At 33.6% G+C, this 15,466-nt stretch overlaps 1 protein-coding gene across 3 annotated transcripts in view; it reads left to right on the top strand.

The window, feature by feature from the left end:
- LOC131075861 (MADS-box transcription factor 23) overlaps positions 1-15,466 on the top strand; it is a 165,863-nt gene that overhangs the window by 104,654 nt on the left and 45,743 nt on the right. For all 3 annotated transcript variants that reach the window (XM_058012796.2, XM_058012788.2, XM_058012781.2), the window contains exons 4-5: positions 7,226-7,287; positions 7,386-7,485. In XM_058012796.2, coding sequence (XP_057868779.2) covers positions 7,226-7,287; positions 7,386-7,485 — 162 coding nt within the window. The remainder of the gene's footprint in view (positions 1-7,225; positions 7,288-7,385; positions 7,486-15,466) is intronic.

The following is a 15,466-nucleotide window of genomic DNA, read 5'->3' as shown; positions in this document are numbered from 1 at the left end:
ATCTTACTTTGTTGTTACACTAGTTGTTGTGTGTTTTAGACCCCATTCTGCAATATTGGCCCACTCAACTCATGATGACTTGGGCCCTAGAATCTCTTACTTGCCATGGTCAATGCAGTGACCAATTGCTCCCAATATGGACTAGGAATAATAATAAATGGAATACTTTTTTAATACCAAAATCTAGAACATGCTAACTTTGCTGGCTAATGCACTTCCTTATTCCATGAAGTGCCTTGCATTCCAATTTGCGCACTAGGAGCATTATGGGGAATGAAAAAATTAGAAATATGGCTGCCCATCCCCACACTTTTTCGATCCTAAAAAATTAAAATGGCGAATGAATGAATTCTAATCTACTTGCAACAAGTAATATAAAATAATGTGCTTGGCAATGGATACAAACTTTAGACGTCAACCTTAGGTTTTGTCCCTTGCCGTCGAGCTGTGGAATGAATGCGTCCACAGTGTCATGCCTTGCCTCCCTTGCACTAATAAAAATTATGTATTTAGTAATACTTTTTAGGGTTTTATTAAAAAGTTGCTTTTTGTCTTAGATGATGAGTTTAAGGGTTTTAACTTGTGATTTTTAGCTTTTAAAAAAAAATGACACAATTTAAATGAAAAACTTGTTGACAAGATTTTAGACAGTTTAGCCATACGCAAATTTGGCTCGCGATTACTCGCGAATCAGAGGTTAAATTGCAGAGTTTTTCATTGATGGATAGAACCATGTTGTTATAATCTTTGAAGAAAGCAAATATTTGACTACACTTTGGTTTGATCATCTAGTTAGATCTTTGATGCCTAATGAAGAAAGATTAAGAGAATCATTTAGAGAAAGTAATGAGAAATATTTTTCTTCCAAATTAGAAATTATAAAGAATGAACATGTCAACAAAAGGACCAAAAGTAACCAAGGCCAAGGTAGAGGTCAAAATCATTATTCAAAAGAAACTAGAGGAGCAAGAGGTGGTTCAAGAGGAAGAGGTGGAAATATATATGATAAGGGAAATATCTAATGTTATCATTGTAATTGGTATTTGGGACTTTGAAGGGATTGTACATTAAAGGAATGTACTAACAACAAAAGTGTTTAATTATGCTAAAAAGGGTGATGAGACTTCCTCAAATATTTTATTTCTATCTTATAACAAAGATGGAAAGGGTATTGAAGATGTTTCCTATTTTGATTTGTGGTATTTTAAGCACATGCCACGAAATAAAGTGCTTTTTCTAAAATGGATGGAAGTTTCAAATCCAAGATCAAACTTGGTGATGATAAAATGTTGAAGGTTATTGCAAAAGGAGCTATGGAAGTCCATATTAAAGAAGGTATGAAAAGTATTAAAGAGATTTATTACACTCCACAATTAACTATAATTTATTGAGTGTTGGACAATTGTGTGAGAAGAATTATAAGGTGGTGTTAGAAAACCAACAATTTACAATTTATGATAAGGTTCAAGGCAATTTAGTGGTTATAGTTGTGCTTATATCAACAAATATGATGTTCCCATTGAAGTTTGGTGAACATAACAACAATCTTGCCAATATAGCATGTAAGGACAAAAGTTTGTTGTGACATCTTAGATATGGGCATTTGAATTTTAATAGTTTGAAGTTTCTCACATCATAAACTTTAGTTTATAGTTTGCCTAAGTTTCAAGAACACAAGAAAGTTTGTGATGGGTGTGGTAAAGGAAAACATGTAAGAGATTTTTAAAAGGTAATGCATGGAGGTCCCATTACCCACTTGAATGAGTCTAGTTAACTATTTGTGGTCCTATGCAAGTAAATAGTTTAGGTAAGTCATCATATTTTCTTACTTTTATTGATGATTACTCAAGAAAGAGTTGTGTTTATTTTTTGAAGATGAAGGAAGAATGTTTTTATACATTCAGGAGACTAAAAGCCCTTGTGGAAATGAAAAAGTTTGCAAAATCTAATACTCACGAATTGATTGTGGAGGAAAATTTTGTTCAAGAGTTTTTCAAAATTATTGTTATATTAATGACATCGAAAGAGATCTCACTACTGCTTACACACCACAACAAAATGGGTTATCTTAAAGGAAAAATTGTATTGTGATGGAAATGCGAAGGAGTATATTACAAAGCGTGAGATTTTCTAATTCTTTTTTGGGGCGGTGCACTTGATATGACGAATCCTTATGGAGCCTAGTATGAGAAAAACCCTAATTAATCATTTGAAAGTTTTTGGTTGTTTAGCCTATGTTAATGGAAGTATTAAAAAATGATGAAAGTTATATCCAAAAAGTGAGTCATGTAGTTTTGTTGGATAAAGTGAGCACATAAGGCTTACAAGTTGTATAATCCTTACACTAATAGTATTATTGTGTCAAGATGTGATTTTTGACGAAGCAAGAGTTTACTGTCATCAAAAGGACTATGTTAAGAAGTCAAAATCTACTTTGGAAGTTGCTATTATTGATGATATTGGTCATGAGAAGCCAACTAATATTTCAGTTTAAAAGCTTAGAAAGCCACCAAGTAGCCCCTCATCTAGTTTTTCAATTCCAAGTGCATGTCCAACTTTTTGTCTGAATCCTACAAGGTAACAAGTTTAAGTGGCATTTACCAAAGGTGTACAAGTCAAACACATTATGAATATCCAAGAGGTGAGATAGTAGATTTTTCTTTACATTGTAAGGTTGATTTTGAGATGTTATGTTTTGAAGATGTATGTACTAATGAGGGTTGTGTGCAAGAAATGGAAGAAGACATAGATTTTATTCAAATGATTGATACTTGGTAGCTTATAGATATTCCACATGACAAGAAATATATTCCTACTAAATGGATATACAAGTCTAAGTACAATAATGATGGAAGTGTTAATGATAAAAGATAAGATTAGTTGCTAAACGCGTCACACAAAGGTATGGGATTGATTATGAAGAGATATATACGTCAAGCAAATACAGGGATGCATCCCCCATTTTCTTGTTGTTTCAAGGATGGAGATGTCTCGAGGATGTGGGGATGGGGTGGGTACACCGCCCCGCCAAACTACCACTATTATTGGGATGTCAGGGATGCAGTTGGGACACCTTGGCATTTTCCATCCCTGGACAACCAAAAAAGTGAAAAAGATTAGAAAATCTTTTTTTTCTCATTGTGCCAATGATCAAACTCAAAAGGAATGTGCCCCTTCACACCCTCTCATCCCATTCCCTCTATGATCTATTAAACACTAAAAAACCTCACTTATACTAACATTTCCATTTGAAGTTTTTCAACAATTTGGTTGAAGGGGAGCAATAGAGTCATTGAAGGAGTGGAGTCTGATTCAGGTGTTGCAAGTGAAAAGAGGTGAGAAGGAGCAAGAAGAAGAGGAAGAAGAGGGATTTTACACAGTTGGAAAGATTTTTCAAGCACAAGGTAGGATTCTATGATTGTTTTTCAATTTTTTTAAAATAATTTTCTTTTTCAAAATTTAATTTTAATTTGAATCCCATAGACATGGCTGCAATGAATCTATATTCATAGATTCATTGCAATGTTCATTGTTCATTGATCATTTTTCATATTGTCATTAAGATATAATATTGAAATTGATATTTTATTTTTAAATTTGTCAAACTAGGCTGAAACTAGATAGTTTAAGAACTATCAAGTCAAAAAATTTGAATTTATATTGTTTGTTGTTGTGTCACAATGAGCTCTCATGGCATGAGTGAGGATGAGTTAGAGATTCATAGTGAAAGTATTGAATCTGAATATGCACCTAAGGCTAAGGGGGGTGACCATGGGGGTGTGCTTGAAACTGAAGCCTAAACTAGTTCAATTGCAAGTATAGAGTGTCCGTTTGCAATATCTGTAGTTTAGGTTTGTCACTTTTCCCAAAAATGAACATACATCCACACATTTTACTTGAATATAAAGGTGTGAATTAACTCGATTAAATTTGCCAAAAAATCTAGCTCACAAAAGTGACACTTTCACAAGCTTGTGTCAATAGATGCCAATCATTCACCATAGATGGGAAAATCTCAACACTCCCTTGGACATGGTTGCCTATGCATTAAATCCTATATGTGGTATAGGACCAGCTGTAGTAGAGTTACATCGATATAAGATGCTGAGGTGAAGGCAAGGCTCTTTAGGACCATTGAGAAGATGTATGATCCTATAGATGCTAGCACCATTCACACTAATTAGACCAAATTTGCCACTCTTAGGGGTTATTCTTAGGTGGCCAAGATGGATATGGCAACTGTAGCACATGAGGACCCAATTTTATGGTCGAGTTACCATGGACCAGATTCTTTGACTATTATTCTAAGGATTCGATTACTATCTTAGGTTTCCAGTTCTTTAGCTCTTGAGAGAAACTGGTCTACTTATAGTTTTATCCACTTTCTTAAGAGGAACAAACTTATCTTTAGAGAGTAGACAAGCGTTTGGTTGTACATAGTGTTTTTACGTCTCATTGACTACAAAACACTTGTGTACAAAGAGATTCCAACAACATGATGGGATGTAGAACTAGAGGAGTCAACGCAAATTGGTGGGGATGCTACAATTTTAGAGATAGGGTTGGTTGGTATTAGTTTGGTGGAGCTTGACCATGTGGAGTCTAGTTGTTCTAGTGATGATGAGTTTGGGGATGATGGGATGCCTCCCTTCACTACATTTTGTTATTTTGATACAATCTTACGTATTATAATAATCTTTCTGATGTTTTAGATATAATAAAATTCTGCAATTTGACATTTTTGTTTGTCAAATTTTAGTAATATTTATGTATTTTAGCATTTACCATTTGCAATTTTTCTATTTTACTAATCTGTCAAAGTTTCATTTGAAATGCAATTCCTATACATCATTTTAGAACTAGTTTTTCAATAACTATATCTATATTAGCATCGACTCCCCGCCATCATCCCCTTATTGTCATCCCCTCATCATTGTCCCCTTATTGTCATACCCTCACCAACCCTAAACTTAGGCCCTTGGTCATCTCATCCTTAAAACTTATCCATGCATCTCCACATCCTCTTGTCAGGAAACTCAGTGGAACTTTGATTTGCACCAGTAGCAAATCAAGAGACTATTATAATATTCATTTTACTTGGAGCTCAAAAGAAATGGAGGATTCAACACATGGATATGAAAAGTTCCTTCTTGAAAGGGTACTAAGAAGCATAAGATCTTTAAATGCAAGAAAAAGAACATCAAATCAAGAAGTTCAATAAGGCTTTGTATGGCATCAGGCAAGCACCAAGAGATCGGTATGCTAGGATTGATAGATATTTTCCAAGAGAATGTCTCTAAAAGAAGTAAGAGTGAACCTACCTTTTATTACAAATAGTTTGTATGTTTGTGTGTTCATGATTTGTTGTATATGTGTAGCAGTTCTTAGATGAGGGATGAATTCAAAATTGTTATGTTGAATGATTTTGAGATGAAATATTTAGGTCTCATGCAACATTTTCTAGGAATGGAGGTTTATCAAAGTGAAGATAAAATTTTTACTTGTCAAATAAAGTGTGGAAAAGATACGTTGAATAAAATCGATATGGTTGATTGTAAACTAAACTCCACTTTAATTGCTCATGGAGTTGCGTTATGTGAGGATGATGGTTTTGAAATAGTTGATAAAATCAATTATATAAGCATTGCTAGAATTTGATGTTTCTAACGCATAAAAGGCCTTATATTGCTTATTCAGTTTCTTTTGTTTCAAGGCACATGATAGAGCCATTTGAAATACATATGAAGGAATCCAAGAGAATTATGAGGTATATGGAAGGCACTGTAAATTTTGGTATTGTTTATTGCACTTCTAAATATTTGATTTTGTTGGCTTTAGTGATTCTGATTTGGGAGGTAGCTTGGATGCTCAAAATTCTACATCTAGGAATTATTTTTCTTTTAGTTTTTATTTGGTTACTTTGACCTCAAAGAAGCAAAGCATGGTTTCCCTTTCATCTATAAAAACATAATTATTCATGCAAAAGTATAGTTGCAATACTAGAATTGGCCTATTGTTCATGTTTTTTTGATTGAAGTTTGAGAAAGTTTAGGTTGTCCTCTTGTATTATTCTCTTTCCATGTTGTTTCCTATTATATTAGTCCTATTCTTTTTCTTTGGGAAATGTGGCTAGATCAAAATTTTAGAATATTTTAGGACCACTGACATCCCTTTAAATAGGGTTGGATAAAGATTTTGGATATTCTTAAAGAAACTATCACTGCTAAGTATTCTTTTGAGGGGATATTATCTTCTTCAAACTCTCTTGTTATTATTATTGAAGGTTTCATTTCTTCGTGTTTTTTGTCTAGCTTTAAATCTAGGTAATCTAAGAAGGTGAATAGATGTGGTAACTTGTATCGTGATTCCTTTGGTTTTAAATTTTTTTAACTATGGTCGTTCTTGCAGTAACCTAGATATTGTTGGAATTAGAGGTATTGATTGTGATAGTGATAGTGTTTGGTCCTTTTTGTTTTCTCTTATGTTATTGGGTATTAGTTTTACCAATTTGGTGGAAGCTCTAGCTATTTTGGTCCTTATTGAGAAAGCATGTGAGTTGAGTTGGAATAAGGTTATTTATGAATTGGATTATTGATTATTGGTTCTAAACAAACAAGATTCTTAGTGATCATCTTGGAGAATTGCTTGTTTAGTGGAACAAACACTCGTTTCTCTCTTTCAATTTTAAAGTTATCTCTAGGGATGGAATGTTATAGCTGATTTCTTTGTCAAGTGGGCTTCAAATGAAAATCATTTTTGACATGTTTTTGAATTAGGGTCTCTGCCTTCTGATAAATCTTTTTAGCTTTTCCATCTACTCATAATGATTAAATTATAAAGAAAAAATGAGTTTCATTTCTTTGATGTTTATGGAGTTGTAATATTCTAGATTTTATTGATTTTAGGATAGTAGGCACCTTCTAAGACTTTTTTTCTTGTTTTAATCATGGTTCTTGCCATTGAAAAATTGAAAAATTCAAAAAATTGTAATTTTTCTATACTATTTTAATTTAATTTAATTTTAAAATGGTTTATTATAATATCATATATATTTTTTAAAATTAAAATTAAAATTATTATATTTTTTCATACTTTAATTTAATTTTTTATTTAAATAAAATATTTATATGAATATTTAATAAAATAATATTGTAGCATTTTATGTAAAGTTTAAACAATATTAACCTTAAATGTTTTGCTAACATTTCTTTAAAATTACTTGTAGGATGATAATGAAGATATGAAAAGGATGAAACAAGAAATGGAAAACATCAACTATACTCTAAGGTAAAACAAAAAAGCATGCTATTTAAAAGTAGGAAACTAGTGTTTATTGCTAGTTAATAGGTTACTTTAAATAATTATTCAGTTTTTGTTTTTTATAGACATATGCAAGGAGAGGACCTTCAAGGGCTAACGATAAAAGAGTTGCAAAAATTGGAAAAAAAGTTGGAAGTTGGCCAGAGACAAATTCGATTAACCAAGGTATAAAATAACACGCTTTACATAAATAATTTATTAATTTAATTTAAGATAAAGTTTCATATTAATTATATTATTGAAATAAGAATTTGGAATTTAAATTATTAAGATAATAGTAACTTAAATTTTTGAATTTTGTTTATTTGATTGTAATATTTATGTTGTTAATTGATCTTTCACAATGTATCAGAAAACTAAAGCTTAGCAAATAGTTATTTTGAGTGGAAAATCTTAATATCTATTGTATGGTTCACTTTGAGGACAACAAAATTGACCATCTTCTCTATAGGTTGAACCCTTGTGTGTGCATCTAGACTTCACTAATTTTTATGTTCAGAACATATTTGTCTTGATGTTTAGGACTTTTCAAGGCTAGGATTGTTCTCCTCTAGTCAAACTTTTGGTACTGAGTCAATAGTACAAAATGGTTATGATAATAGTCCAATATCTGTGTGGCTTCCTCTAGGTGTTGTGGAGAGGACCTTGTAATCTTTGTTGTTTCTGTTGGATGGGGAGTAGTTGCTGAAGGGGTTTGCTACTATGAGGTTTTGTCAACAATGTCTGGTTGGATGGTTGATAAGTCCTTAGCTATACAACTGATTATCCGAATTACAATTTCTATTAGGATGCTATCCAATAAAGTGTATTTGAAACCTTCTTGTACCCTCTTAGAATAAGTCCTATCGGTGGCAGTGACGGGGAAGGATCACCACCTCGAATTAGAGTCTCTCCTTTCTAGAGAATGTGCCCAATAAGAATAGATTCTTAGGTCTAGCTATTAGTTATTATTCCTTTTGATTTCTAGTTTCCTAATAATGAATTGGGGTTTATTTTATACAACCTAGTATGTAGGGGTTGAACTTGTAGTGCAACGGTTCTAAGTTGCAAGCAGTGTTAATGTTGTGATTCAGGTTCAAATCCCTTTGAGTCGAGTCTTGTGGTTGCAGGTTGGAGCAAAAATGAGAGACAAGGAGTAGAGTGGAGAGATAAGGAGCGAAGAAGAGAGATAAGGAAGGAGGAGTCAGTAGGAGTAGAGTGGAGAGATAAGGAAGAAGGGGAGATAAGGAGTAGGGAATGGAAAAAGGAGATATAAGGGTGTTAATGCCAAATAGTTCTAAGGATGATGTCCCTAAATGATATGGCTTCACTAGTTCATAGCTCCAGTCAAAAACCCCTTACAAATAAAAAATAAAATAAAACCTAGTATTTAACTTGAAATTTTTTGTGCTTTAGTTGGCTTATAATGACTAGTTGGAAAGGTGACACATGAGCCATATTTAAATATTTGAATTTATAAGTTCTAGGGTTAAATTCTACACTCTCAAATTTGAATGAGTTTTATTTATTTGTGAGTAAAACTGATGGATGTGATGCAGCACTAGTTTTGAAGATTGGATTTGGACCCTTTGGATTTGTCAAGATTAGGATTAGATTAATTATCAACAAGAATTCATTAATTTGTATATGAGTCATTACACTAGGGGAAAAGACTGAAAGCAATTCTAAAAGAAATGGGAAAAGTAAAAGGTAAACAATCTTCACCATTACATCTTGTTCCCACTTTGAATTAATTGTGAGGTGCTATGACGATATATACTCTAGAGTAAACAAGTAGTCAACATGAAAGTAAATATTTAGACACTCATAGAATATGGATAACTTTGATATTAATTCATTACATTATGCTTGCAATGAGTGTTCTATCTTGGAACTTTTAAGCACAACAATTTTTTTTCCAACCAATAGCATCTATTAAAAATTTAAAATTAGGCATTGATAAAATTACTAATCTGTCTATGAATAACAAATATAATAAAAATGAGGATTTAATTTTACACAAAATAATAGGACCATACCCTAATAAAGAAATAATAGTCCTTTTGAAAATAGAACTAGGGCTTTGTCTAAAATAAAAATATTTAAATAATCATCATAATTATGAATCAATCATTAAAACTATAACATCAAAAGACCATTAGTCACAATATATGCTTCCACGAATTGGTTGCATACAAATGAAGCAAGTGATTGGAAGAGAGGAGAAAAATGATTGTATAGAAACCAATAATCATGTAATGTGTTAGTAATAAGATTGTGCAACAAATATTGATAGAACAAAATATGATCTTGTAGGTGCATGTATGAAAGGCAATAAGATGTATCGTATTATTGTAATTAATTAAGACGACAAAGAAGCAGATATGGAGAGATGTTATAAGCATGAAGAAATGTCGTGTAAAATAGAAGCATGTGAGCACAAACACTTGTCATGTAAGCCGCAAGCATGAAACATGAAATATGATGGCATAGTCCATAAGACATAAGAATGAAGACACATAGGTGAGATCAAATAGGTTAAGGATAGGGAAGCATTTGTTTTGTAGATTAAAATGGTCATTGCTGGTTTGAGCATAGTTGTAACACACAAACTTGACAATTACTTCTAGACAAAACTAAAAATTTGAATAACTTGGGACTCGACAAAACTCGATATTTTATCAAACATTTTTTAATAAATAATTATTTAAAACTATTCATATTACTAAATTTGTAGAACATATTATTGTTTTTCGTAATATACGAGTCAAAATTAGAGTTTAATAAATATCATAGACCCCAATGGGGTTAAGAGGTGGCGCCTCGCATGGGATTTGGGGACAATGCCCCTAATGGGGTTGATGAGCAATGCCTCTTGTGGAGGTTTGGAGGTCATGCCGCGAGTTAGGTCAAGGGCCAACACCCTGGGTGCATTTTTTGTCGATACAGGGCAGGGTTGAGGGGTTGAACCCCACCACCAAACCCAAATTAAGGCTTTTGAAACCATAGAAACCTTCATGATGCGCACCATTTTTATAATTTTTATTAAGAGTGAATGTTTATGGGGGAAAACAAGGATCATTTATCTAAGCGATCTTGATTGTAGCTAAGAATGAAAAGTGATGTGCATAGTTAAATCCTATGGGAGAGTCATGCACCATTATTGCATGGCACAATTATTAAGAGGGTTGAGAGGATGGAAATAGATGTTGATGAGCATAGTCCTAAATAATTCAATATTAAAGAAAGCTATAGGCTCATCATTTTCTTTGACCACGAGTAAAATACTCATAACACAATTAAATTAGGTTTTGTACTTGTACTACCTTATATGGAGGCTTCTACATGGGGAAACCTATTTAGAAACTAAATGGTTTGGTTTATTTCTCTACAGAATATTCCAAATCTCATTTTTTTATCTTAATGCTTTGACTCGAGTATATTTTGTATATAGTTAAACCTCTCACAGTTTATTCTTTCTAACCATTGTCACATATAAGTAAAATAAAAACTAAAAATGTAAAAATAAACCTCTATTATAGTTGCCTATTACACCTTGAGTTTCCATGTTTTCTTGATTGCATCCCAAAAATAGATAAAAGAACTTAAAAAATTCATGTTTGGCATAAGGTAGGTTTTATACCAAATCTAGATGAGTTTTGACAGATTTTATTGAAAAATAATGTGTTTTACATAGTTTTTTGATGAAAAGTTACCACGACTTTTGGGAAAACTTAGCAACAAGTTTTTCGATGAGCTACCATCATTTTGATCATGTAAGTACATTCAAGTATTCACAAAGTTTTTCATATATGGCTCAAATTAGTCACTTTAGATGTGGTACTATAAGTTTGGTGTATTTGCAGTAAAAAACTTTCTTTATATGTATCACAAGTTAAATGATGATTTTGATGATATGTCTAGTATACCATATACTATTTTTATTGGTAGCTTGATGTATGCAATAGCTTGTATTCGACTAGGTATAGCTCAAGTAGTGGTAGTTTTGAACAAGTTTATATTTGTTCTTGGCAAGGAGTAGTAGGCTTATGTGAATAGGTTGTTTAAATATTTACAAGGGACTTCGAATTTTTGTTTGCATTATCAGGGTATAAATAATTTGGATAAGAAATGGGAGATTCATAGCTTTGTGGATGCAGATTGGGAAATGAATTGGATAGTTGAAGATTCACTACTGGCTATGTTCTCTTTGTTTGGCAATGTAGTAAGTTGGATGAGTAAAAGGAAGCCCATGGTTGCTTTATTTACCACAAAAGTAGAGTATATGATTTTACACATGCTTCTATGGAGGTGGTATGGTTATCTAAATATTGTGTTCAAGTATTGGTTTTAATTGAAGGATGATTAGAGTTGATTGTGATAGTCAAAGTGTTATCTATTTATCAAAAAATCCCATGTACCATGCTTGAACTAAGAATTTTGATGTATTTTATTATTTGTTTGTGAGGCGGTAGAGAATGGTAGTGTCACATTTTTAATTAAGAAGGTAAATTAAGTTTCAAAGGTACCTTGAAAGCTTTTGAATAAAGTAGAGAAACAACAAAAGCAAATCTAAAACATAACAAATTGTTCACAACAACAAACGCCTACTAAACATCCAACAATAAAGACACCTAAACTACCATGCATAGGAAGAAGAAAGTAAGAAAACACCCCATTTTATATTTTCTTAACAATTTTTGCAGATATGTTACAAAAGGTTGACACTTAGGATAGTGTTGTAGATTCCCTAACAAAGTCAATGAGCTCGAAGAAGTTATCTAGGTGTAGGGAGGCCATGAGTCTTGGATCTTGTTCTTCATTTATTTTATGGTTCCTATGGATACCATTGCAATATATAATATCAATGGGGAGATTGTTAGGAAACTGTGACATGTTATTGAGATATATTATTATAACTCTCTTTGTTGACCTCAAATATAAATGTAATGGAATTCACATGAAGGATGTGGAGTATCATGATGACTTTCCTGATTCTAGGCATTAGAAAAGAGAGTGGATGATCTTTATTATGATAAGTGAACCCTAGATGAGTTATGGTCTGAATATTAGAGCACTATACTTGGATTTGTGGGCCATTTGAGTTATTGTTTAAAGATGCATTTGAAGTTATGTTTTCTAATCATGTATACATTGATTATGTCCATGTGAAGTCCATGAGAAGACATTCATTGTGATTTATTATTCTTAAAAGATGGTCTTCAAGTGGGGTGTGGGTATTTGGATGATACCTATAGTGTCGTAAATTGCACCTCTTATGATTCCCCGCTACATAAGCGCCTTCGCTTTACGTTGATTGTAGAATATTTTTTTTTATCTTTTTGTCTTTTTGTCCGCTTGGCTTGCTCTGTCACCCTTTATTCTATCCTTTTCCTGACCTTGTCGACTATATGGCTCGTAGATGCATGGACATTGTCGAGATATCTGCACGTTGGACTAACATCCCATGAATCTGTAGTCTGTTGATCGTTGTTTGAGCGTTACTCTTGCGATTGGAAGGATTCACAATGCCTCTTCTCGCAGCCATCAATGCTGGTTTTGTCCTTGTGCCTCATATCTGGCCTTTCTGGCCTTTATTTGCCTATCTAATCAATCCAATTGAGCTCTCTAGCACTCTACGCAATTTACAAGTTCTTGATCTCTTATTTTGCATTCCATCGTGGTTGCACTCCGTTCATCTTTCTACCATCATCATAGTTGTGTGTTCTAGGATTCTTGGTGCTCACCTTCACTATTGCAAGCTCTTACTTATTTGGTGTTGAAGGGGAGTTCTTCCTCCCTAATCTCATTACAACTCTAATAGCATATTATTCATCTTGTTTATCTCATATTCTCATATATCATCTTCTTTATCTATTATCTATCATCTTAACTGTTCGTGGAGGTGGAAACACGAAAGCAAGGGTATTTACCATGTGGATTGATGCCTCGAGGATATCCTCGAGGAAATGCATTGGGTCCTTACCTTGGTGTTTGCGCCCCTTGGCTTGCTTGGGACCTGATGATGCCCACGCCCCTTCCATATTGCATCATTTTGCATTCATTTGGCACTTGTCCCTTGCCCCAAAATAGGGCAGGACCAGTGCGTGGCGCCCTAGTCCTCAATAGGACCTTGGTGCCATGCCATGGTCCTCCTCATTTTGGTGCCCGTTTAAACCCATTTTTCACATTTCAAATTTAAGTGGGAATTCCCTCTCTGTGTTGGCCCATGTCGGAAATTTAATTAGTTTTCTCAACAAACAAGTATATAAAAAGGATTTCCCCTCTCATTTGAACATCATGAAAAAATCAAGAAGTATTGAACACACACATGAGATCAAACAATCAAGCATTCAAGAGCAATTGAGCATTTTTAGTCTTCCTTCAAGCCTTGGAGCGGCAATAAGGTCAAGATTCAAGCATTGAAGTGGAGATCTACATCCTATTTTATGAAACCCTAATTCCATGTGGAGACAAGCAAAACTTCACAAGGAGGTATAATCATTCAATTTTCAGTCATAATTTAGCATCTCTCAAGAGGAGAACACTTCTTTACAGTCATTTCAATCACATCTATTTCAATTTCATGGTTAATTCCAAAACGGTGTTTGAGCTAAGGCAAGCCCCTATTCCCAACCTATTTCCCTTCCTTTTGGTGTACAAGAAAAACAGATACAGAGTTGTACTTGTCAGAATAAGCTATATTCATAGAGACGAATCAACCCTCTTTGACGCGCGAAAAGTTCAGAGGACCGTGGTACCGCGTCTTGGTCCCAGCTTTTTAGGAGCTTTTTCAAGGGTCAGATCTGACTCGACATATACTGCTCAATTCTAGGTGCCCAACTCGATCTTGCATCTGTAGGTCATTGTTTTCTCAGTTTTACCTTCATTTTTCAGCACTTTACCCTAATTCAGCATTTCAACTTACAAAAGAGAGGAAAACCCCACAACAATTAATCAATCTATTCAGTATTCAGTCCTTAATTTAATTTGTGATAAAATCTAGTGGGTTTCCTTCCCTCTTTTGAATGTAATGGGTTTTTAAGAAAAATTGATTTGGTGATATCTCCCTTCTATGTTGCAAATTGCCAAATCCAATTTTCACCATTACAGGTACCCTTAGGGTATACTGGTATGGCTATTACTTCGATGAACTTCGATGCCTCTGTTAGTGTTAGTATGCATACTGGAAGTTATACTGGTGGTGGTTCTAGAGGTGGTACCAGCCCTCATGGTTTTACTGCTCTGTCTCAATTGCCCCCTCTTGACAACCCAGTGTTGAATATAATTTTGTAGAATATGGGACAGTTTTAGCAACAACTTACTACTCTTGCATATGTTGCTAATCAATCCTTATTGCTTGCTTATTATTGTTGTAGTCCCTTTGATCTAAGCATCTTGAACATGATTACCCCTCAAGGGGTCGAATTGTTAAAGTTTGATCGATATAATGGAGAAGGATATCTTAACGTTCATATCAATTCTTTCATGACCATCTGGAGTGACTATCACAACTTGAACTTTGTGCTGGTAAAGTTATTCTCTGAAACCTTTAAGGAAACCACGATAGAATGGTATAGTTCATTGCTTGATTACTCTATCAAGTCATTCAATCAACTTATGACCGACTTTTGTACATGATTCTCAGCGAACATGACAGACAAGGTCACTATAACGGACCTTGTTTATTGCAAGCAAAAACCCAACAAGAGAATTACAGAGTTCATCACTCATTAGTAGTCGATCTCCAGAAAAATTTCTTTTGTCATTGTTAGATAGTGATTTACTATGAATGTTCATCAGAAATTTACTGCCGACACAAGGAAGAAATTAGCTCTTAATCTTTATTCAAACTTTACCAATCTTTGTTTTGTCGTCACTACATATTAGCACACAATGACTCAATTTGAGGAATCTTCTTCAAGCTCTTGTGCTAGTACTTTTGGAGGTGCGTCTTCCACGGGATGGTCTAAAAAGAATAAGGTTGTGACAAATGTTATTATTGTGCCTTAGGCTATTGAGAGGTCTGTGCAAAATCCATGACAAAATAGGGTCTTTACAAAGTTATTTGATTCCTACTTGAGTATAATCCAAATAATACCCTACCTGAGATCAGATCACTGCCTAACAACAAACCATACCCGCGACAGTATGATGATTCTAAATT

The sequence above is a fragment of the Cryptomeria japonica genome, chromosome 10 (assembly GCF_030272615.1).
Source record: "Cryptomeria japonica chromosome 10, Sugi_1.0, whole genome shotgun sequence".
In the NCBI taxonomy this organism is placed as follows: domain Eukaryota; kingdom Viridiplantae; phylum Streptophyta; class Pinopsida; order Cupressales; family Cupressaceae; genus Cryptomeria; species Cryptomeria japonica.
This window is presented reverse-complemented; position numbering and strand designations above follow the sequence as displayed.